Here is a 24,915-nt window from a genome sequence, read left to right as displayed (position 1 = left end):
TCCAGTATGAATAATATAGAAGTCAGATAAACAGTAGGCTAAAGAACAAATTAGTGGTTGGCAGATCAGATTGAAGAACTCTCTAAGAACAGAGTAAAAAAAAATGAAGAGATAGAAAATCTAAGACACAAACAGAAGCAGAAGTATTAATATCTGGAAATAAGTTTTAGCCAGAGAGGGAAAAAGATGAGAGGAAGAAAAAAACTGAAAAAGTAGTAGAGATAAATTTCCCAGCATTAAAAAGATGCAAAAGTCTGAGAACAGAAGGAATAAATGGACCAGTATTGGTGGTGGTGGCAGCGCTTAGCTGTCCAGTTGTGTCCAACTCTTTTGTGACCCCACAGACTATAGCCTCCTAGACTCTTTGTCCATGGGATTTCCCAGGCAAGAATACTGGAGTGGGTTGCCATTTCCTTTCTCTCAAGCATTTTCCCAACCCAGGGATCCAACCTGCAGTGTAGGTGAACTCTTTACCACTGAGCCGCTGGAGAAGGCCAAACAATATTACTGATTTCCAAAAAGAAGGAAACAGGGATTAAGTTAGCGGAATTTTTAAATTATGCTGACATTTCTGCTATTTTCTACTATTTTTTGTTCCATTTGTGTGTCTCATTTTCTCTCTCCTTCTCTCTCAGACTTCTGGTCTCTATACTAAGCAGCTTGGTTTCTAGAGTTACAAGAGTACTTTCTCAAACTCAGTAGCAGCAATTACAAATAATATCTTTCCAGTGAAATCAATTTTTAATCAATACCTAAATAAGTTGCAGAAAAATTAGTTGTTTTTCAACAAGAAGGAATAAGTTAAACTTACATTTTTTTTCTATTTCTAAGTTCCATATCTTTTTTCCTCTATCTTTCCTAAGCATTTAAATCTTTAAGAATAAAAATTAATAGACAATAAAGCTAGCCATCTCCTTAGATGATATACAGAGTTCGGATCTCCAGTTCATTTAAAGATAGTTTCTCACCTGTTCAAGCACAGACAACCAAACACAACAGAAAGAATACTAAACAGAATCAAGAATCCAAGTCCCACCTCTATCATTAAGCAGCCTGAGTGACCACACTGTACCTTTCCACCTGGCATTTCCTTAAGCACCTTAATGTTTCAAATCAAATTCAGTATCTTCCTCACACAACCTGGCACTGTTCTCTCTGCATTTCAAAGTCCACAACTACACAAGCACAACTTCTCTTAATCAGTGACCAATTACTGCCAATTCCGTACTCAAGTTTAAATCTCTCTCCTTTCCATTTCTACTTAACTGCCTTTGTTCATGTTCTCAGTCTGGACTACTCCAATGGTGTTATGACAGACCTCCATCTTTCCGTCACTTGTCCATGGCTCCTGATGCCTTCTTAAATATCTTAACTTGTGACTCCCTTGCTCACAATATCTTAAGGGACTCCAATGGCCTTACCCTACAAGGCTCTTAACGATTATCTGGTTCAATCTACTTCTCTAGTTATTTGATCAGTTACTGCATGGTAGAGTAATTGTTTAAGCTCTTTTTTCCCTACAGGATTGTAAGCTGCTTAAAAGTAGGGATCCTGCCTCAACATCTTTATATCTTTTCCGATGCTGTGCCTGGCATATTGTAGATACTCAGTAAATGGCTGCAGAAAGAACGAACAAACGACTGATCCCCACAAATCATTTAAAAGGGCTTCAGTTTGTTTCATCTGTAGAATATGAAGTTTAGAACTGATGGCCTAAATTCCTTTCAGTTGTAAAAAAAATCATAACTCTATGGTTTCAGGTTAAAGTTACTACAAGGCTGATCCCTGAATAAGCTGAAGTACTAGCATGCTTTGGAGAAGGCAATGGCAAGCCACTCCAGTACTCTTGCTTGGAAAATCCCATGGGCAGAGGAGCCTGGTAGGCTGCAGTCCATGGGGTTGCTAAGAGTCGGACATGACTGAGCCACTTCACTTTCACTTTTCACTTTCACACAATGGAGAAGGCAATGGCAACCCACTCCAGTGTTCTTGCCTGGAGAATCCCAGGGACGGCAAAGTCTGGTGGGTTGCCGTCTATGGGGTCGCACAGAGTCGGACACCACTGAAGCGACTTAGCAGCAGCAGCAACTAGCATGCTTTAACTAAAATTATGAATATCTTTGTTATCTTTTTCTTGTATTTAGATCTAACAGAAAAAATAATTAAAGTTAAAAAGTACCTCTGAATGATATACGGCTTGCTGTGAAACTAATGATTTCGGGTTTTGTTTAGCAAGAAGAGAAAGAACTGCATCGGCATGAACTTTTTTATGGGGCATCCTAATCACTTGTCCTTCGCTGGGAGGATCATCTTCCTAAATAAAATACAAAGATAATACAATCAAAAAACAAAAATTAATCCCCCAAACAATCCCATTTTTCATATTAATAATTCATGATTCATAAAACTTAAGTCATTATGAATATGATCATATTGGCACTTTACACAAAGAAAATGGACTCTTTACTATCATTTAGATCTCATTTCTATTCAACTATACTAAAAATCTTTTGTGTTTGCCTCAAATATAATCATCAGTACAAAATAATTTGGTTACATTTGAATTGGAGATTTACTATAAAAGATGAAAATAAAACCTGCTGTCCCATGAGACTGAGTGACAATGATTCATAAACACTTTATTCAGGATCGTCAAGTTTCTTCTCACACATTTTCCTGCTTCCTGTGGATGCGGCACACAAAGCTGTACCCCAACGTGGCAATGGGGATGAAGCACCACCGTAGTGGTGCAACCCGGACCACAGGCAGAGATGAAAACCTACGGAAATATGCTGAGGCACCTACAGGCCTTTGACCGTCCCTGTGCCTTTGTGCTCACCTCCAGTGCTTTTGAGGGAGCAGGAAGACCCAGCTTAGACTTCTTGGCACCTCAAAATAGACCAGTCCCCCAAATGTAGGCCACAGAGCCAGAAAACTGGATTCCTTGTAAATACCAGTATTAACATGACTTTAGATTCCATTAATAGTAATTTTACCTAAGTATCTTATGTTTAATGAAATAAAGTTTATTAACTCTGGAGCACAAGTCTTTATCCCCCAGGTGTACATAGGTAAATACCTACTGATTCGTAACTTCAAAATTAGTCTCAGCTTTTCAAGATTGTATTTCTGCATGTGATTCTATCATAACTTTGTAGCATATCTGATTTTAGGCTTAGTAAAAATGTTGAAATTAATTAGTTTTAAATGCAGAAAAAGAAAGATGTTATAATTAAGTCCTGGTTCAGGTCAGCGATTTACTTTGAACAAACTTAAACATGCTTTGGCACCAAGATACAGTTCTAAGAAGGGATAAAAATGCCATAATGACAATATGAAATAGGCCAAATATTAGTTTAATGCTTCTCTGAAAACAAAGACTTCTCCTTTAGTCTTCCCCCTGGTATTATTTTATAAAAGTGACTTCCACTCTCTTCAGAATAGACTCAACCAATTACTCATAATAATTACTGTTAGAAAAGTAACTACCCTATTAATATCTTATCAAAATGCTCCTTCATTACTTCATACTCCCACATATAGTAGAGAAAATTGTTTTAACACATTTTGAACATATGAATCTCCAGATTAGGCATCTTTCATTCCTGTGTCTTTAATAGTGTAAAGATGCTATATGGCATCTTTCATTTTTTGTTTGTTGGACTTGACAAACACCAGCCCCTTGCAACTCAAGCTTTAGAATTCATACAGCCCCTATTAGAACTCAAAATTTACAGTTCTTAGCTTGACAAAACTTAACATCAGGTTTCCCTGGTGGCTCAGATGGGAAAGAGTCTGCCTGCAATGTAAGAGACCAAGATTCGATCCCTGGGTTGGAAAGATCCCCTGGAGAAGAAAATGGCAACCCACTCCAGTATTCTTGCCTGGAAAATTCCATGGATGGAGGAGCCTGGCTGGCTACAGTCCACGGGGTCGCAAAGATTTGGACATGCCTAAAGCGACTTAGCACACACAGCTTAAGTTGATAGCTTAAAATGAAAGGCAAAAGTATTATGTATCCACATAAAAATCTGTGACTATATAGCTATGTGACACAAATAAGTGATTTAACCTCCTTCAACTCAAAGTAAAACAAGTACTAACATATTTTTAACAAAGGATGCATATCATCCTTTAAGATGCTTTTTTTAAATATAGAGATTTTCTAACTGCCCACACACATACATGCATACCACATAACCCTTATGATCTACTGAATCCACATATCAGAGGGTGAGGCCAAAGACACACATTTTTAAAAGCTCCACTGGCGAATTTAATATACAGTCCTACTTTACATCACTTGAATGGGTTGCTTTAAAGAAATTTCTAGCATTATGATTGTAATAGGATAGAAGAACATGATGTTTCAAAAGTATACCAATCTCCTTCTGTTTCATCATGATCATATACAATGATACAAATGAAAAGATTAATGTAACTAGCCTTCTACTTCCAGTCAAGATGGAGTAATAAAGACCAGACACATTGCTTAAAACATGGACAAAGTATGTGAAAAAATGCATTTCAAAACATGGAGCATGAGTTAACAAAAAACAATGATCCCTGAGAAATGGGAAACAAATCAGAAGAAGCCTATGACTGCTCTAGCTTACAGCTTATAGGCTTCCAGACTGTGGCACAGGAGCCTGAGCTGAAAAGATGGAGCTAAAACTCCAGGAAGGCCAAGACAGCTAGAGTTCCTAAGACAGGCTGCTGCTGCTCCTGCTGCTGCTAAGTCGCTTCAGTCGTGTCTGACTCTGTGTGACCCCATAGACGGTAGCCCACCAGGCTCCCCTGTCCCTGGGATTTTCCAGGCAAGAACACTGCAGTGGGTTACCATTTCCTTCTCCAATGCATGAAAGCGAAAAGTGAAAGGGAAGTCGCTCAGTTGTGTCCGACCCTTAGCGACCCCATGGACTGCAGCCCACCAGGCTCCTCCGTCCATGGGATTTTCCAGGCAAGAGTACTGGAGTGGGATGCCATAGCCTTCTCCGAAGACAGGCTGCTAGAAAAGTGAAAGCTGCAGAGAGAGAACTCTGGAGAACAGCAGATGATTCCCTTGAGTATTAAGCTGATTACTGATCAGCAGAGGCATCTGAGGCAATTACATGAAACTGCAGGAACAAGTACCTGAGAAGGGATTGGATATAACAGTGCCTGATGTTAAATACAGGTATGACCTAAATCAAATCCCGTATGATTATGAAGTGGAAGTGAGAAATAGATTTAAGGGACTAGATCTGATAGAGTGCCTGATGAACTATGAATGGAGGTTCGTCATATTGTACAGCAGACAGGGATCGAGACCATCCCCATGGAAAAGAAATGCAAAAAAGCAAAATGGCTGTCTGAGGAGGCCTTACAAATAGCTGTGAAAAGAAGAGAAGCGAAAAGCAAAGGAGGAAAGGAAAGATATAAGCATCTGAATGCAGAGTTCCAAAGCCTAGCTAGGAGAAATAAGAAAGCCTTCCTCAGCGATCAGTGCAAAGACATAGAGGAAAACAACAGAATAGCAAAGACTAGAGATCTCTTCAAGAAAATTAGAGATACCAAGGGAAAATTTCATGCAAAGATGGGCTCGATAAAGGACAGAAATGGTACGGACCTAATAGAAGCAGAAGATATTAAGAAGAGGTGGCAAGAATACACAGAAGAACTGTACAAAAAACATCTTCATGACCCAGATAATCACGATGGTGTGATCACTCACCTAGAGCCAGACATCCTGTAATGTGAAGTCAAGTGAGCCTTAGAAAGCATCACACGAACAAAGCTAGTGGAGGTGATGGAATTCCAGTTGAGCTATTTAATATCCTAAAAGATGATGCTGTGAAAGTGCTGCACTCAATATGCCAGCAAATTTGGAAAACTCAGCCGTGGCCACAGGACTGGAAAAGGTCAGTTTTCATTCCAATCCCAAAGAAAGGCAATGCCAAAGAATGCTCAAACTACCGCACAATTGCGCTCATCTCACACGCTAGTAAAGTAATGCTCAAAATTCTCCAAGCCAGGCTTCAGCAATACGTGAACCGCAAACTTCCAGATGTTCAAGCTGGTTTTAGAAAAGGCAGAGGAACCAGAGATCAAATTACCAACATCTGCTGGATCATCAGAAAAGCAAGAGAGTTCCAGAAAAACATCTATTTCTGCTTTATTGACTATGCGAAAGCCTTTGATTTTGTGGATCACAATAAACTGTGGAAAATTCTGAAAGAGATGGGAATAGCAGACCACCTGACCTGCCTCTTGAGAAACCTGTATGCAGGTCAGGAAGCAACAGTTAGAACTGGACATGGAACAACAGACTGGTTCCAAATAGGAAAAGGAGTTCGTCAAGGCTGTATATTGTCACCCTACTTATTTTACTTATATGCAGAATACATCATGAGAAACGCTGGGCTTGAAGAAGCACAAGCTGGAATCAAGGTTGCCGGGAGAAATATCAATAACCTCAGATATGCAGATGACACTACCCTTATGGCAGAAAGTGAAGAGGAACCAAAAAGCCTCTTGATGAAAGTGAAAGAGGAGAGTGAAAAAGTTGGCCTAAAGCTCAACATTCAGAAAACGAAGATCATGGCACCTGGTCCCATCACTCCATGGGAAATAGATGGGGAAACAGTGGAAACAGTGTCAGACTTTATTTTTGGGGGGCTCGAAAATCACTGCAGATGGTGATTGCAGCCATGAAATTAAAAGATGCTTACTCCTTGGAAGGAAAGTTATGACCAACCTAGATAGCATATTGAAAAGCAGAGACATTACTTAGCCAACAAAGGTCCGTCTAGTCAAGGCCATGGTTTTTCCAGTGGTCATGTATGGATGTGAGAGTTGGACTGTGAAGAAAGCTGAGTGGTGAAGAATTGATGCTTTTGAATGGTGGTGTTGGAGAAGACTCTTGAGAGTCCCTTGGACTGCAAGGAGATACAACCAGTTCATTCTAAAGGAAATCAGTCCTGGGTGTTCACTGGAAGGACTGATGCTGAAGCTGAAACTCCAATACTTTGGCCACCTCATGGGAAAAGCTGACTCATTGGAAAAGACCCCTGATGGAGCAGGGGATGACAGAGGATGAGATGGCTGAATGGCATCACTGATTCGATGGACATGAGCTTGAGTGAACTCCGGGAGTTGGTGATGGACAGCGAGGCCTGGCGTGCTGTGACTCGGGGTTGCAAAGAGTCAGACACGACTGAGTGACTGAACTGAACTGAACTGATGTTAAATAACATCATATATAACAAAGGACAATGGTTGTTTCCACTGGCCACGCTGGAAAACCTCAATATTGAGGCACTGAGTGGAGTACATAGAAGAGTCTTCTCTCCACAATGGGGATAAGTAGCCCTAGACTGAGTACCACTGTGGTTTTGCCTAAAAAACCATAAAAGCAAGAAGCAAAAGGATAAAACCATCTCTGAGTACTTAGCCATTTCCTGAGCAATGCTCAGAAATATTTATAGTAATATAAAAGTCAAAGAAAGTGTAGTGTCTGACTCTTCGCAATCCCACAGACTGTAACCCACCAAGCTTCTCTGTCCATGGGATTCTCCAGCCAAGAACACTGGAGTGGGTTACCATTCCCTTCTCCAGGAGATCTTTCCAACCCAGGGATCAAACCAGGGTCTCCTACATTGCAGGACGATTCTTTATCATCTGAGGTATTAGAGAAGCTCAGTAATATAAAACATATTATTCAGTTAAATATGAATGTAAATAAAAAACATATTACTCAGTTAAATATAAATATAAGCATATTACACAATATAAAACATAACTCAGTATATTTTATATTACTCAGTAATATAAAACATATTTATAGCAATATAAAAATATAAAACATAGAAGGAAAAGGTCTACACAAGATTTTGGCAGATAACTTAAAAAAAAACTCTTCTTAAAGATTAACACTTCAGTATTCTTGCCTTGAGAACTCCATGAACAGTATGAAAAGGCAAAAAGGTTATGACACTGAAAGATGGACTCCCCAGGTTGGTAGGTGCCCAATATGCTACTGGAAAAAAGGGGAGAAATAACTCTAGAAAGAATGAAGAGACAGAGCCAAAGCAAAAACAACACTCAGTCGTGGATGTAACAGGTGATGGAAATAAAGTCCGATGCTATAAAGAGCAATACTGCATAGGAACCTGGAATATCAGGTCCATGAATCTAGGCAAATTGGAAGTGGTCAAACAGGAGATGGCAAGAGTGAAGATCAACATTTTAGGAATCCGTGAACTAAAATGGACTGGAATGGGTGACCTTAGCTCAGATGACCATTATATCTACTACTATGGGCAAGAATCCCTTAGAAGAAATGGAGTAGCCATCATACTCAACAAGAGTCCAAAATGGAGTACTTGGGTGCAATCTCAAAAATGACAGAATGATCTCTGTTCGTTTCCAAGGCAAACCATTCAACATCACAGTAATCCAAGTCTATGCCCTGACCAGTAATGCTGAAGAAGCTGAAATTGAACAGTTCTATGAAGACCTATGAGAACTTCCAGAACTAACACCCAAAAAAGATGTCTTCTTCATTATAGGGGACTGGAATGAAAAAGTAGGAAGTCAAGAGCTACCTGGAGTAACAGGCAAATTTGGCCTTGGAATACAAAACAAAGCAGGTCAAAGGCTAACAGACTTTTGCCAAGAGAACACATTGGTCATGGCAAACACCCTCTTCCAACAACACAAGAGAAGACTCTACACATGGACATCACCAGATGATCAATACTGAAATCAGACTGATTATATTCTTTGTAGCCAAAGACGGAGAAGCTCTATACAGTAAGCAAAAACAAGACTGGGAACTGACTGTGGCTCAGACCATGACTCCTTATTGCCAAAATCAGACTGAAACTGAAGAAAGTAGGGAAAACCACTAGACCATTCAGGTATGACCTAAATCAAATCCCTTATGATTATACAGTGGAAGTGACTAATAGGGATTAGATCTGATAGACAGAGTGCCTAAAGAACTATGGACGGAAGTTTGTGACACTGTACAGGAGGCAGTGATCAAGACCATCCCCAAGGAAAAGAAGTGAAAAAAGGCAAAATGGTTGTCTGAGGAGGCCTTACAAATAGCTGTAAAAAGAAAAGAAACAAAAGGCAAAGGAGAAAATAAAGATATACCCATTTGAATGCAGAGTTCCAAAATATATCAAGAAGAGATAAGAAAGCCTTCCTCAGCAATCAATGCAAAGAAATAGAGGAAAACAACAGAATAGCAAAGACTAGAGATCTCTTCAAGAAAATTAGAGATACCAAGGGAATATTTCATGCAAAGATGGGCACAGTAAAGGACAGAAATGGTATGGACCTAACAGAAGCAGAAGATATTAAGAAGAGGTGGCAAGAATACACAGAAGAACTGTACATAAAAGATCTTCATGACCCAGATAGCCACAATGGTGTGATCACTCACCTAGAGCCAGACATCCTGGAATGCAATATCAAGTGGGCCTTAGAAAACATTACTACGAACAAAGCTTGGAGGTGATAGAATTCCAGTTAAGCTATTACAAATACTAAAAGATGATCCTGTTAAAGAGCTGCACTCAATATGCCAGCAAATTTGGAAAACTTAGCAGTGGCCATAGGACTGGAAAAGGTTAGTTTTCATTTCAATCCCAAAGAAAGGCAATGCCAAAGAATGTTCAAATTACCACACAATTACACTCATCTCACATGCTAGCAGAGTAATGCTCAAAATTCTCCAAGCAAAGCTTCAACAGTACATGAACCGTGAACTTCCAGATGTTCAGGCTAGATTTAGAAAAGGCAGAGGAACCAGGGCTCAAATTGCCAACATCCGCTGGATCATCAAAAAATCGAGAAAGTTCCAGATAAACATCTACTTCTGTTTTATTGACTACACCAAAGCCTTTGACTGTGTGGATCACAACAAACTGTGGAAAATTCTTCAAGAGATGGGAATAACAGATCACCTGACCTGCCTCTTGAGAAATCTGTATGCAGGTCAAGAAGCAACAGTTAGAACTGGACATGGACCAACAGACTGGTTCAATGTTGGGAAAGAAGTACATCAAGGCTGTATATTGTCACCATGCTTATTTAACTTATATGCAGAGTACATCAGGTGAAATGCTGGGCTGGATAAGGCACAAGCTGGAATCAAGATTGCCGGGAGAAATATCAATAGCCTCAGATATGCAGATGACACTACCCTTAAGCCAGAAAGCGAAGAAGAACTAAAGAGTCTCTTGATGAAAGTGAAAGAGGAGATGAAAAAGTTGGCTTAAAACTCAACATTCAGCTTGATAGGGATTGCATTGTCGATACACGATACTGGATGCTTGGGGCTAGTGCACTGGGACGACCCAGAGGGATGGTATGGGGAGGGAGGAGGGAGGAGGGTTCAGGATGGGGAACACATGTATACCTGTGGCGGATTCATTTTGATATTTGGCAAAACTAATACAATTATGTAAAGTTTAAAAATAAAAATAAATTAAAAAAAAATTAAAATACTAATTAAAAAACTAAAAAAAAAAAAACAAAAAAACTCAACATTCAGAAAACTCAGATCATGGCATTCAGTCCCATCACTTTATGGCAAACAGATGGGGAAACAATGGAAGCAGTGAGAGACTTTATTTTTTGGGGCTCCAAATCACTGCAGATGGTGACTGCAGCCATGAAATTAAAAGATGCTTGCTCCTCAGAAGAAAAGCTACGACCAAAAGTATATTAAAAAGCAGAGACATTACTTTACCAACAAAGGTCCGTATAGTCAAAGCTATGGTTTTTCCAGTGGTTATGTATGGGTGTGAGAGTTGGACTATAAAGAAAGCTGAGCACCGAAGAATTGATGCTGTGGTGTTGGAGAAGACTCTTGAGAGTCCCTTGGACTGCAGGGAGATTAAACCAGTCCATCCTAAGGGAAATCAGTCCTGAATATTCATTAGAAGGACTGATGCTGAAGTGGAAGCTCTAATACTTTGGCCACCTGATGCCAAGAACTGACTCATTGGAAAAGACCCTGATGCTGGCAAAGATCAAAGGCGGGAGAAAGGGACAACAGAGGTTGAGATCATTGGATGGCATCACCGATGTGATGGACATGAGTTTGAGTAGGCTCCGGGAGTTGGTGATGAACAGGGGGTGCAGTCCATGGGGTCGCAAAGAGTCGAACACGACTAAGTGACTGAACTGAAAGATTAACATATAACTACCACATTATCCATCCATTCCTCCCCTAGCTATTTGTCAAAGAGAAATTAAAGCATCTATGTCCATACAAAGACTTGCACACAAGTGTTCACAGCAGCTTTATTTGTAATAGTCTCAAACTGGAATAAATCCAAATGTCCATCAACAGGTGAACAGACAAACAGTGGTACATCCATACAATAGAGCACTGCTGCTGCTGCTAAGTCGCCTCAGTCATGTCTGACTCTGTGCGACCCCATAGACGGCAGCCCACCAGGCTCCGCCGTCCCTGGGATTCTCCAGGCAAGAACACTGGAGTGGGTTGCCATTTCCTTCTCCAAAGCATGAAAGTGAAAAGGGAAAGTGAAGTCGCTCAGTCGTGTCGGACTCTTAGCGACCCCATGGACTGCAGCCCACCAGGCTGCTCCGTCCATGGGATTTTCCAGGCAAGAGTACTGGAGTGGGGTGCCATTGCCTTCTCCGACAATAGAGCACTACTCAGCAATAAAAAGGAATGAACTATGATACAAGCTATAACCCAGATAAATCTCAAAATAATTATGCTGAGTTAAAGCAATCACACGCAAAAAAAAGAATACATGCCATGTGATTCCTTTTATATAAATCTAGATAATGCAAACTAATCTATAGTTACAGAAAGTGAATCAGTGGTTGGTGGGAGAGATAAATTGGATGAGAAGAATGATGAGAGATGAGAAGGAGGGATAATGAAAGGGCCTGAGGAAACTTTTGGGAGTGATGGATGATGAGTATGTTTATTTCATTAACTGTGATAATGGCTTACAGACATATACATATGTCAAAAATTATCAACTAAGTTTTAAAAGCAATAGTATTAGCAATGTTTAGCAAAGACTATGGATAAATGTGGGCTTCACCGGTGGCTCAGAAAGTAAAGAATCTGCCAGCAATGCAGCAGACCCAGGTTTATCCTCTGGGTCAGCAAAGATCCCCGGGAGAACAGACTGGCTACCCACTCCAGGATTCTTGCCTGAAGAATTCCATGGACAGAGGAGCCCAGCATGTAGTCCACGGGGTTGAAAAGAGTCAGACACACTGAGTAACTAACACACATACACACACACATGGATAAATATAGGTGAAAATTGAGCACAACAACCCTTCCTCACTTAGGTTGTCTGAAAACATAAAAAGTAAAGATTTCTATTCCTTAACAGTTTTCAAAAGAAAATCCCTATTATAATTTCTGTGTGGTATTTACATTATATAATATATATATTTACAGTATATAATATATATATTCTATGTAAAAATACATTTTTAAATGCCTTTTTTTTGTCTATAAAGCTAAATAATAACTAAGAAGAGTTAGTGCCCCTGGGTCCTATTTCAGTAATTCTTTTAAAACTAACTAAATTCAGTTATTTTTTTAGCATAAAGAATTATAATCATGGTTAGGGAAAAATAACAAATATATTATAAGAGAGCTGGTTTCAACATTGAAGGTCCTGCCTGCAATATTATAAAGGCATTTACAATATCTCCACATGACAATGTACACTGAGATTTTCATTATCTAATTACATTAACTGCATGTTTCAACTACTGGAGCCACAGGGGTTAACAACAATTTTCTATTCATTACAATCTTCTATTATAATTTTCTATTTTTATAATTACAATAATGAAATATATAGATATGATAATAAGATGTATAAGAAACTTTAAATTCCTTTGTTGAATTTTATGACTATAACTCAAATATTTGAGGAAAAACCCTGATCAGTTGCAGCAAGTTCATCAGGATATCTTTTATGTCAGAATTCAAAGTGAAGTGAATCATTTCTTACCATTTCGAGGGCATCTTGCAAAGTACTGGATAAGCTATCATTTAGGTTTGCCAGATACAGTCCTTCATCTCCTAAAACTAGAAATTAAAATGCAAAAATTTAGAAACAAGAAACAAATTTAGTAAATAATCTCACGATAAAGTTGTAAAACATCACCCTTAAACTTACACAATAAAAATACTGACAAAGTTCATAAATCATAATTCACAAGCTAAAACCCGCCTGCCAATGCAGGAGACATAAGAGACATAGGTTTGATCCCTGGGTCAGGAAGATCCCCAGAAGAGGACATGACAACCCACTCCAGTATTCTTGCCTGGAGAATCCCATGGACAGAGGAGCCTGGAGGGCTAACAGTCCATAGGGTCACAAAGAGTCGGATGAGACTGAAGAGACTTAGCATGCATGCACGTTCAATCTCACCAGTTCTTTAAAAAGTATGTTTTATAACAAAGATGAGTGAGATGTTTGCTTCACTTACCAGCTTGTCAGAAATTTAAAAGAGCTATAAATATCAACTGGAACTATGAAACTGAAAAAGAGAAAATACTCCTATATACTATTGATACAATCAAAAACTGATTTAACTTTCTGGAGTGCATGTTGGCAATGTATTGCTATTTTAAAGGTGCCTACTCTGACTCAGCAATTTCACTTCTAGGCACATATTTTAAGGAAGCTATCAGTTATATATTAGATATATGATACACGTTCAAGGATACTCAGCAGAGAGCTATGTATGGTATAAAAACACTGAAAACAATCTGAAAACGCCCACCATTAGGGCACCACTAGATCAATCTAAACAATCTAAATGGCCAGTCACTGAAAAAAAGAGGTAGGACTATATGTATTAATACAGGAAAATGTCCACAATGTATTTAAGGTTAAAAAAATTCAGGTTTCATAACAGTATGTATAATATGACCCTATTTTTAAAGGTAACATACAGATGTATTTAGGTACCTATATATGCATATTTAAAAAAAGACTGGAAAGTATACCCCAAACTTTTAAGAGTGATACTTCTGGAAGGTAGAATTTATGAGGGAGATTTTAGAGTCTAAGGTTAAGGTTTAGAAAAGTTAACTTGCAGAGTCCATATTCTTTCTACTATACTATGTTAAATCTTACAAACTAAGTAAAAACATTTCACACAGAAAAGTATTACTTAGGAAGGATCATAATTTAACCAGTGAAATCAATTGATACAAGCTAACTTACTCTTAGGAGCCACTTTGAGACCACAGTTAAATAAGATCTCTCCTTCAGAAATGGGTCTATCTAAGGTTTCCGATTCAGTGGCAGTAACACTCAAGGTACTCTCCACAGTGGAGGAATCTGAACTTGGCATCTGTATGGGGGAAGGAGCCTTGATGCCAGCAGGAAGTGGCATAAGGGCAACTGGCTTTGGAGGGGCAAGCTGAGCAGGGAAGTCCTCGCTCTCAGGTTCTTCATCCTTGGCCACAGACATTACACTAAGAAGAAAGAGACATGGTTTGAATTTATCAGGTTAGTGAAAGCCTATATTCATTGTTATATAAGAAAATAGATACAGGGATTTCCCAGGCTATCTAGTGGTTAAGACACCATGTTTCCACTGCAGGGGGAAAAGGTTTGATCCCTGGTCAGAGAACTAAGATCCCTCAGGCCACACAGTATAACCAAATAATACGAAAAAAAATAGATGAAAAAATACTGTCTCCTTTAAACATATTTCTATATTAACATAATCTGTACTACTATAATTAACCAACAAGATCTATTTTTCCAAAATCATCTTCATGTTTTAATCTCTTGATTAGAACTTTCAAGACCATCTTGAAAGTTCTACCATCCCTAAAATAAAGCTTACATGACAATACATGGTAATATAATGCATGGTAATGCATGGTAATACATGGTAATACTTAACTTATCATAGTAAATGAAGGTTCACATTGGGGAAAAATCATATTCTATTTTATTAACAGTATTATAGATATCTTTATTTTAATCTGTTTCCCCCCAAAATTAATCTGATTCTCCCTCAAATTTAACCTATTTCCCAAAAATTCTGTTTGAAAAAAGAGAACTGAAGGAATAAATTTGGTAAAAACTTGAAATTTATGAAACTTCTTCCTACTATAGATTAGCTCATGAATTATAAACCTTATTTATCATTTCTGATGTTTTCAATAGGTCATCTAAGTCAACTTAAGGTAAAATGTATAGTTGCTAAAGGTGAATATATTATCATTTACATGGCTCTTGGGTGAAGCTCTTCTTGAAGAGAGTTGGGATTCTCTTCTTCCAGTGGCAGGTCTCCATCACTCCATGGCTTGGGAAGCTGTGGGCTTGACATCTTCAATTTATCAATTGAAGTCTCTGACAAAGTTGGGGTAAGAGCTGCTGCAGGGGGAGGTGTAGTCACTGGGGTGACTGCTGGGGTATTAACAAGTGTGATGGCAGGCACATCATCTCCTAAAGGTTGTTTTAAAAAGAAAGAGTCAATATGAAGTCTACAGGAAGGCAAGATATGTTGTTTCAGATAGCCCTTAATATTTTGGCATACAAATGATGGCAACAATAATTAATAATAATTAAGGCCCTTAATGGGAAAATTCCCAAATTAGTTTAGTAAAGTACAAAAAAATAACCTTGAAAAGACTTCAGTTTCAACATTACCGTGAACTTAAAACAACCTAAATGTCTACCAGATCATATACTTTAAAAAGTGGCAACCAAATCCTTAGTTTCCCTTCCAGCAAAAGTTATTTTCTAAAACTTAATCAGCAATAGCTATGTGTATACTAATCTACAAAGACTCTAATACAACAAACCATGATAGTTGCAAAAATTAAAACTGAGTTATAGAAATCAAGTTTCTACCTTCTTCAGCCAATATTTCTTTCATGGGAAAAGCAACATCGTGATCTGAAACACTGGGAGAAGAATCTGGAGTTTTTACCAACACGTGCTCCTTAGGAGGTGATGAAGGCGAACGAGGAGGAGTTGGCTGTGGGGTAGCCAAAGGGGTACACACTCTTGCCTAAAATAAAACAAGATAAGTAGTGCTTATAATTCCCAAATAAGGGTAATTTGAAAAATAAAATGATCTTATTCAGAGTTGCATAAAATTTAAATGGATGGAGGGTGAAAAATGGAGTCCTCTAATTTCTAGCTATTTGTTTCAGGACTAGTCTGAGGAAGCCTCAGACAATTCAAACAGCTCTACCTCAGAATTAGGCTCCCAAGAAATCTAAGGCCCCCTTATCTAATACAGAGAGGAAAACAGCTGAAGATCAAACCCACACACAAGCTAGGTAAACCAAATAACAGAAAGAAAGCATTTTAACTAATTAATACAATATCAAAAATCAACCTTTTAGTACAAAAGAACAGAGCTTATGAAAAGCAATGGAAGGATAAGAAGAAGTAGGGGGAAATGAAATGAAGACAATGTAGAAATGAAAAGTATTAGAGAAGGAAAAAGCAAAAATTTTTAAATCAATTTGTTAATTAGGTAATTCAAATAATTCAAAATCCAAAAAGATGTTAGTGAAAATTAAGTCTCCTTTCCTATCCATGTCCTATCTAACTAGTTCCCATCGACAGAATTACCAGATACAATCTTGTCATTTTTTATATCTAGAATTTTTAAAATTTTTATATAATTTTTATAGGTCACACTAGATTTACAGTTATTACAAAATATTGGCTATAGTCCCACTTTAAAAAATTTAATTAAAATGTAGGTGATTTACAATGTTGTGTTAGTTTCAGGTATACAGAAAAGTGATTCAGATTTTTTTGCCTTATAAATAACCTTTTTCAGATTCTTTTCCATTATAGGTTATTGCAAGATACTCAATATAGCTCTTCATGCTATACAAGAGGTCCTTGTTTATCTATTTTATATACAGTAGCTTATATCTGCTAATCTGAAACTCCTAATTTGCCCTTCTCTACCTTTCCTCTTTGGTAACCATAAGTTTGTTTTCTATATTTGTAAGTCCTCTGTTTATAAGTTCATTTGCATCATCTTTTTAGATTCCACATAGAAATCACATCACAGGATATTTGTCTTTCTCTTTCTGACCTCACTCAGTATGATAATCTCCAGGTCCATCCATGCTGCTGGAAATGGCAACTTTGTTCTTTTTTATGCCTGAATGCCTAAACAGTATTCCATTGTACATATAAAACACATGTTTATCCATTCATCTGTTGACAGACACTTAGGTTATTCCCATAGCTTGGCAATTATAAATAATACTGCTGTGAATACTGGGGTGCATGTATCTTTTCAAATTAGTGTTTTTGGTTTTTTTTGAATATATGCCCAAAAGTGAAACTGCTGGGTCATACGGTAGTTCTAATTTTAGCTTTTTGAGACTTGAGTCATTTCATGTTCTTGTTGTTTAGTCGCTCACTCGTGTCTGACTCTGACCTCATGAACTGGGCTCCTCCAGGGTCCTCTGTCCATGGTATTTTCTGGGCAAGATTACTGGAGTGGCTTGCCGTTTTCTTCTCCAGGGGATCTTTCCAACCCAGGGATCAAACCTGTGTCTCCATGTCTCCTGTACTGCAGGCAGATGCTTTACCATTGAGCCACCAAGGAAGCCCAAGTTATTTCATATATGTACATATGGAATATCTTTCCTTTTCTCCTTTGCTTTTTGTTTCTCTTCTTTTCACAGCTATTTGTAAGGGCTTCCCCAGACAGCCATTTTGCTTTTTTGCATTTCTTTTCCATGGGGATGGTCTTGATCCCTGTCTCCTGTACAAAGTCATGAACCTCCCTCCAGTTCATGAGGCACTCTGTCTATAAGATCTAGTCCCTTAAATCTATTATTCACTTCCACTGTATAATCATAAGGGATTTGATTTAGGTCATATCTGAATGGTCTAGTGGTTTTCCCTACTTTCTTCAATTTAAGTCTGATTTTGGCAATAAGGAGTTCATGATCTGAGTCACAGTCAGCTCCCCGTCTTGTTTTTGCTGACTGTATAGAGCTTCTAAATCTTTGGCTGCAAAGAATATAATCAATCTGATTTCGGTGTTGACCATCTGGTGATGTCCATGTGTAGAGTCTTCTCTTGTGTTGTCGGAAGAGGGTTTTTGCTATGACCAGTGCATTCTCTTGGCAAAATACTATTAGCCTTTGCCGTGCTTCATTCCATATTCCAAGGCCACATTTGCCTGTTACTCCAGGTGTTTCTTGACTTTCTACTTTTGCATTCCAGTCCTCTATAATGAAAAGGACATCTTTTGGGGGTGTTAGTTCTAAAAGGTCTTGTAGGTCTTCATAGAACCATTCAACTTCAGCTTCTTCAGCATTACTGGTTGGGGCATAGGCTTGGATTACTGTGATATTGAATGGTTTGCCTTTGAAACGAACAGACATCATACTGCCGTTTTTGAGATTGCATCACAGTACTGCATTTCGGACTCTTTTGTTGACCATGATGGCTACTCCATTTCTTCTAAAGGATTCTTGCCCACAGTAGTAGATATAATGATCATCTGAGTTAAATTCACCCATTCCAGTCCATTTTAGTTCGCTGATTCCTAGAATGTCGACGTTCACTCTTGCCATCTCCTGTTTGACCACTTCCAATTTGCCTAGATTCATGGACCTAACAGTCCAGATTCCTACGCAGTATTGCTCTTAACAGCATTGGACCTTGCTTCTATCACCAATCACATCCACAACTGGGTATTTTTTTTGGATAGCAAGGAGAGATAAGAAAGCCTTCCTCAGAGATCAATGCAAAGAAATAGAGGAAAACAACAGAATGGCAAAGACTAGTGATCTCTTCAAGAAAATAACAGATACCAAGGGAACATTTCATGCAAAGACGGGCTTGATAAAGGACAGAAATGGTATGGACCTAATAGAAGCAGAACATATTAAGAAGAGGTGGCAAGAATACACAGGAGAACTATACAAAAAACATCTTCACAACCAAGATAATCACGATGGTGTGATCACTCACCTAGAGCCAGACATTCTGGAATGTGACGTCAAGTGGGCCTTAGAAAGCATCACTACGAACAAAGCTAGTGGAGGTGATGGAATTCCAGTGGAGCTATTTCAAATCCTGAAAGATGATGCTGTAAAAGTGCTGTACTCAATACGCTAGCAAATTTGGAAAACTCAGCAGTGGCCACAGGACTGGAAAGGGTCTGTTTTCATTCCAATCCCAAAGAAAGGCAATGCCAAAGAATGCTCAAACTACCACACAATTGTACTCAGCTCACATGCTAGTAAAGTAATGCTCAAAATTCTCCAAGCCAGGCTTCAGCAATATGTGAACCGTGAACTTCCTGATGTTCAAGCTGGTTTTAGAAAAGGCAGAGGAACCAGAGATCAAATTGCCAACAACCGATGGATCATCAGAAAAACAAGAGAGTTCCAGATAAACATCTATTTCTGTTTTATTGACTATGCCAAAGCCTTTGACTGTGTGGATCACAATAAACTGTGGAAAATTTTGAAAGAGATGGGAGTACCAGACCACCTGACCTGCCTCTCGAGAAACCTATATGCACGTCAGGAAGCAACAGTTAGAACTGGACATGGAACAACAGACTGGTTCCAAATAGGAAAAGGAGTACGTCAAGGCTGTATATTGTCACCCTGCTTATTTTACTTATATGCAGAGTACAGCATGAGTAACGCTGGGCTGAAAGAAGCACAAGCTGGAATCAAGACTGCTGGGAGAAATATCAATAACCTCAGATATGCAGATGACACCACCTTTATGGCAGAAAGTGAAGAGGAACTCAAAAGCCCCTTGATGAAAGTAAAAGAGGAGAGTGAAAAAGTTGGCTTAAAGCTTAACATTCAGAAAACGAAGATCCTGGCATTCGGTCCCATCACTTCATGGCAAATAGATGGTGAAACAGTGGAAACAGTGTCAGACTTTATTTTTTTGGGCTCCAACATCACTGCAGATGGTGACTGCAGCCATGAAATTAAAAGATGCTTACTCCTTGGAAGGAAAGTTATGACCAACCTAGATAACATATTCAAAAGCAGAGACATTACTTTGCCAACAAAGGTCCGTCTAGTCTAGGCTATGGTTTTTCCAGTGGTCATGTATGGATGTGAGAGTTGGACTGTGAAGAAAGCTGAGCACCGAAGAATTGATGCTTTTGAACTGTGGTGTTGGAGAAGATTCTTGAGAGTCCCTTGGACTGCAAGGAGATCCAACCAGTCCATCCTAACGGAAATAAGTCCTGGGTGTTCATTGGAAGGACTGATGCTAAGGCTGAAACTCCAATACTTTGGCCACCTCATGAGAAGAGTTGACTCACTGGAAAGACCCTGATGCTGGGAGGCACTGGGGGCAGGAGGAGGAAGGGATGACAGAGGATGAGATGGCTGGATGGCATCACCAACTCGATGCACAATAGTTTGGGTGAACTCCGGGAGTTGGTGATGGACAGGGAGGCCTGGCGTGCTGTGATTCATGGGGTCGCAAAGAGTTGGACACAACTGAGTAGCTGAACTGAACTGAACTATGTCATGAGATTTAAAAACCAGAATACAGAAAGCCTTGTGTGTTTTTCAGAGTCGGGTGGAGAATTCTGGGGAAGCATATGAGTCGGACACGACTGAGTGACTGAACTGACTGACTGACTGACATACAGAATAAATTCTCAGAGGTGGGACTGCTTGATTAATGGGCTAACAGAATTCTTAATTTGAATACATATTGCCAAATTTCCTTTTAACGAGTGTCATTTTACACTAACACCAGAAGGTATGAGAATTTATGCTTCCCAAAGGTTTGCTGAACAATGGCATTAATCAGACTTCGAGTTTTTCCAATATGATATGTAAAAATGAAATTTCAATGATTTATGATTTTTTTTTATTTTTTTTACTATCAGTGAGACTAACCACCTTTTGCTTTGTATTTCGTTTTGCTTTGTGAACTGTCTAGACATGTCTTTTCTGTATTTTTCTATTTGTCTTTTCCCTTTCTAAAACATACTTTTATAGCGGGGTGATTGGTCTTCATTGTGTATTTTGAGTTGCAAATTGATATATAATTTAAAAATCATGAATCATATTAATAATTCTATCACATTGGGAATTCCCTGGCTATCCAGTGGTTAGAACTTGGTGCTTTTACCGCTGGGGCCCGGATTTGATTTCTGATTGAGGAACTAAGATCCCGTAAGCCACGTGATGCAGAAAAAAGAAAAAAAATCCATAGCATTGCTTAACATTTTGCATATTCTTAGCTTTGTTTTTTAAGTGAAAGAAATATACCATATGTTTTATTCTTCTTAACTGCATAAGCCAATAGCATAAGAGTGCTGTTTTCAAATATAACGCTACTGACTCATCATCATGAGAAACTTAAAGATATTCTACTAGTCTTGGTAATGGGTAATAATGATAATAATGATAAACAATTAGTTATTGAGTATTTAACTAGGTTAGTTCTTTCATACATCATTTCATTGAATCTTCCACAAAATCTTGTATTATGGCTCAACAAGATACCGTATCATAAAGATGTCAATTCTTCCCAAATTAAACCAACCAAAACTGAATTAATTCTCACACAAATCCCAGCAAAATATTTTATAGTATTTGAAAACGAATTTAAAATATTTATAAAAGATTAAAAGGCAAAAGAAGTCATGACAATTCTTAAGATAAGGAACAATATGCCAATGGGAGAAGAAAACTTGGCCACTTTAATATTCATAAAGCAGATTTTGGTAAAGCTGTCATTATTTAAACTCTAAAATTTTATCTCTAGTATAAAGTAGATCTCAAAACTAAAGTAACAGAACTGAGGGTTCAAATTCAGATCTTCCCAGCTCCAAAGTTCATGCTCTTAACAATTACATATATTTCCGATTTATACTGATTTTTCTATGTTTTTTCATTAAATTACCCTCATAAAAATATATGCAATATATGGACAGAAGACAAAATTAATTAGTATAGGCAGAATCATAACCCTGGCAACATCTGTACTACATACATTACTGATGAGTTAATAAATAAAGCATGGAACAAAACTATGTATCAAATCTCTGGCAAACTAATAACACTATACCAATTACCTGACATGGATTTCCATAAAATTCAAATATGTAACTTTATGTTTATACTTTAAATGAGTCAGTTAAAATGTTTCACCAATATAAAATGATGTCTATATTATCTACAGGATCAGAATTGACTATGAAGTTTTAAAGAGTTGGTAATACACAGTACATTCTGGTTTTGCATAATTTCTTTTTTTTGGTTTAAAAAAAAATTTTATACAATTCTTAAAGGTTGCAGTCCATTTACAGTTACTACAAAATACTGGCTATATTCCCTGTGTTCTACAATACATCCTTTTATTAATTTTTTAAATTTTTAATTAAAGGATTATTTTACAATATTGTGATAGTTTCTGCCATACACTAATATGAGTTGGCCATAGGTATACATATGTCCCCTCCCTCTTGAACCTCTCTCCCCTCTCCTTCCCTGTCCCACCCCTGTAGGTTGTCACAAAGCACCAGCTTTGAGTGCCTTCATCATACAGCAAATTCCCACTGGCTACCCATTTTACATATGGTAATGAACAATGCATTCTTGAGCCTATCTTAAACCCAGTAGTTTGCACCTCCCACTTTCCTACCTGGATACTTCCTCTCCTCCCTGCCCACCAGGAGTGGTTTTGTATAATTCCATCTTACTATAATAGATTAGAAACTCTATTTAACATAGAAAGTTTGATTAAACAACAACAGAAATGCTTAAAATATATTTTTTTTTAAAGATTAAAAATATCAGTTTATGTAAGAACCAAAAGCAATGCATGTGATTGTTAGCTATATCTTGAACTTAAAAAGAAAAAAGCTATAAGGATACTTTTGGAACAACTGAAGGAATTCAAATATGGACTCTATATTATATAGTATTAACACATTCGTGTTAAACTGGGGGGGCATAATAATGGTATTTTGGATATGTAATAAAGAATCTTATTCTTAGGACATACTGCTGATGCTTTTAGAAGTAAAGTATCATGATATCTACAACTGTCAAATGACTTTTAAAGAATATATAGGGACATCCTTGGTGGTCCAGTGGTTAAGAATTCACCTTCCAAGGGGACGAACGTTCAATACTTGGTTGAGGACCTAAGATCCCACATGCTGTGGGGAAATAAGCCTGTGCACCACAACTCGAGAGCCAGCACATCGCAACTGCTGAGTCCATGGCCTCTAGAGCCCATGCTCCACAACAAGAGAAGTGCATGTGTTGCAGTGAAGACCCAATGCAGCCAAAAAATCAGAATATATGATGCACAACATACAAAGACAAAGAAAAGGTGTCAGAATGTTGTCAATTGGTAAATGTAGATAAAGCATACACAGGTGTTCACTGTATTATACTTTCTAAGATTTTAGAGTTTTTAAAATAAAATACAAGGGTAATTTTTATTGTAATCATAGCTACAATAAATCAGTCTCCACCACAAACTATGATCTTTTGACCCAATTTAAAATCTGTCCGTTTTACTGTTCTTTAACAAAGGTATTAAAAATTGCCCAGGACTTCAAGTCATGAAAAAGAGTCATACCTACCGGGAAGTGTGTTTCACTTGTTGAAACATCCCCAGAAACACCTGTAACAACAGGATCTGGCTTCTTTGCTTCTCTGTCACCTAGCATGACAGCAATGGTCTCAGCAAGAGCTTCATTTACAATATGCCTGATCATGTCTGAATTCACAGGAACCCCAGCATCGACAAAAAGCTGGAGCGCACCACTGCTTGTTCCTTCCACTAAAAAATGACAGAACTTTAGAATAAGTGTGAAAAAAACATGCTTGCATTCTAAGTCTTAATTCTTATAATTTTAGAGATGTGAACATATGTGTATGAGATGGTGTAACGAGGAATTAAATGAAAATACAAAATCTACTTATTATGCAAGACAATAAGATGGAAACTCACATAATGAACATTGTCTCTAGAGAAACTAAACAGGGGAAGAAAACATTCAAATGAAAACTTACTTATATGGCCTCTTCCCTACCACTACAAAATTTAGTGATTAAAAAGGATTTGCAGCCACTTTAAGGTTTTCATCTGAAAAAAAATCTACATTTCCAAGAGAAGGGGATCAGGAAAACCCTGTGATGGATCCGGACAAAACACAAGGGCTATAGGGAGATATTTAGAAAAATGGCAGCTTCTTCATAAAAATGAAGACAAACCTTACTTCCTTCTCTAGTTTCAGATATATCCATTACTAACACTACAGATAATCCTCCTCAAACTTTTAACATAGTTTAGGGGCTTGATGTCAGCAGCTCTATAGGTATATTAATTTTCCAAATGGGTTGTAATTTTCACTTGTATGAATATAGGATGTCAGTAAAACGTCCTAAAGAGACTTTATTAGGCTTAAAGTGACTATATCGCTAAAGCTCTGTGTGGAAAACATATAAACAGTGATCAATACAACTTGATGGAAATATGACCTCTCAAAGAGTACTACTTCTTAGTTAGTACAACTATGGCAGCATTCGCTGGATCATGGAAAAAGCAAGAGAGTTCCAGAAAACATCTATTTCTGTTTTATTGACTATGCCAAAGCCTTTGACTGTGTGGATCACAATAAACTGTGGAAAATTCTGAAAGAGATGGGAATAGCAGACCACCTGACCTGCCTCTTGAGAAATTTGTATGCAGGTCAGGAAGCAACAGTTAGAACTGGACATGGAACAAAAGACTGGTTCCAAATAGGAAAAGGAGTATGTCAAGGCTGTATATTGTCACCCTGTTTATTTAACTTATATGCAGAGTACATCATGAGAAACGCTAGACTGGAAGAAGCACAAGCTGGAATCAAGATTGCCAGGAGAAATATCAATCACCTCAG

General features: G+C 38.0%; 1 protein-coding gene across 14 annotated transcripts in view; it reads right to left on the bottom strand.

Annotated features, from left to right (window-relative positions):
* KIAA0586 (KIAA0586 ortholog) overlaps window positions 1–24,915 on the bottom strand; it is a 168,988-nt gene that overhangs the window by 88,125 nt on the left and 55,948 nt on the right. For all 14 annotated transcript variants that reach the window (XM_061429013.1, XM_061429008.1, XM_061429009.1 and 11 more), the window contains 6 exons: window positions 23,614–23,813; window positions 15,885–16,044; window positions 15,257–15,476; window positions 14,238–14,491; window positions 13,014–13,090; window positions 2,180–2,314 (listed from right to left, as the gene is read on the bottom strand). In XM_061429013.1, the coding sequence (XP_061284997.1) occupies window positions 2,180–2,314; window positions 13,014–13,090; window positions 14,238–14,491; window positions 15,257–15,476; window positions 15,885–16,044; window positions 23,614–23,813 (1,046 nt within the window). The remainder of the gene's footprint in view (window positions 1–2,179; window positions 2,315–13,013; window positions 13,091–14,237; window positions 14,492–15,256; window positions 15,477–15,884; window positions 16,045–23,613; window positions 23,814–24,915) is intronic.

Source organism: Bos javanicus, chromosome 10 (assembly GCF_032452875.1).
Source record: "Bos javanicus breed banteng chromosome 10, ARS-OSU_banteng_1.0, whole genome shotgun sequence".
NCBI lineage: Eukaryota > Metazoa > Chordata > Mammalia > Artiodactyla > Bovidae > Bos > Bos javanicus.
This window is presented reverse-complemented; position numbering and strand designations above follow the sequence as displayed.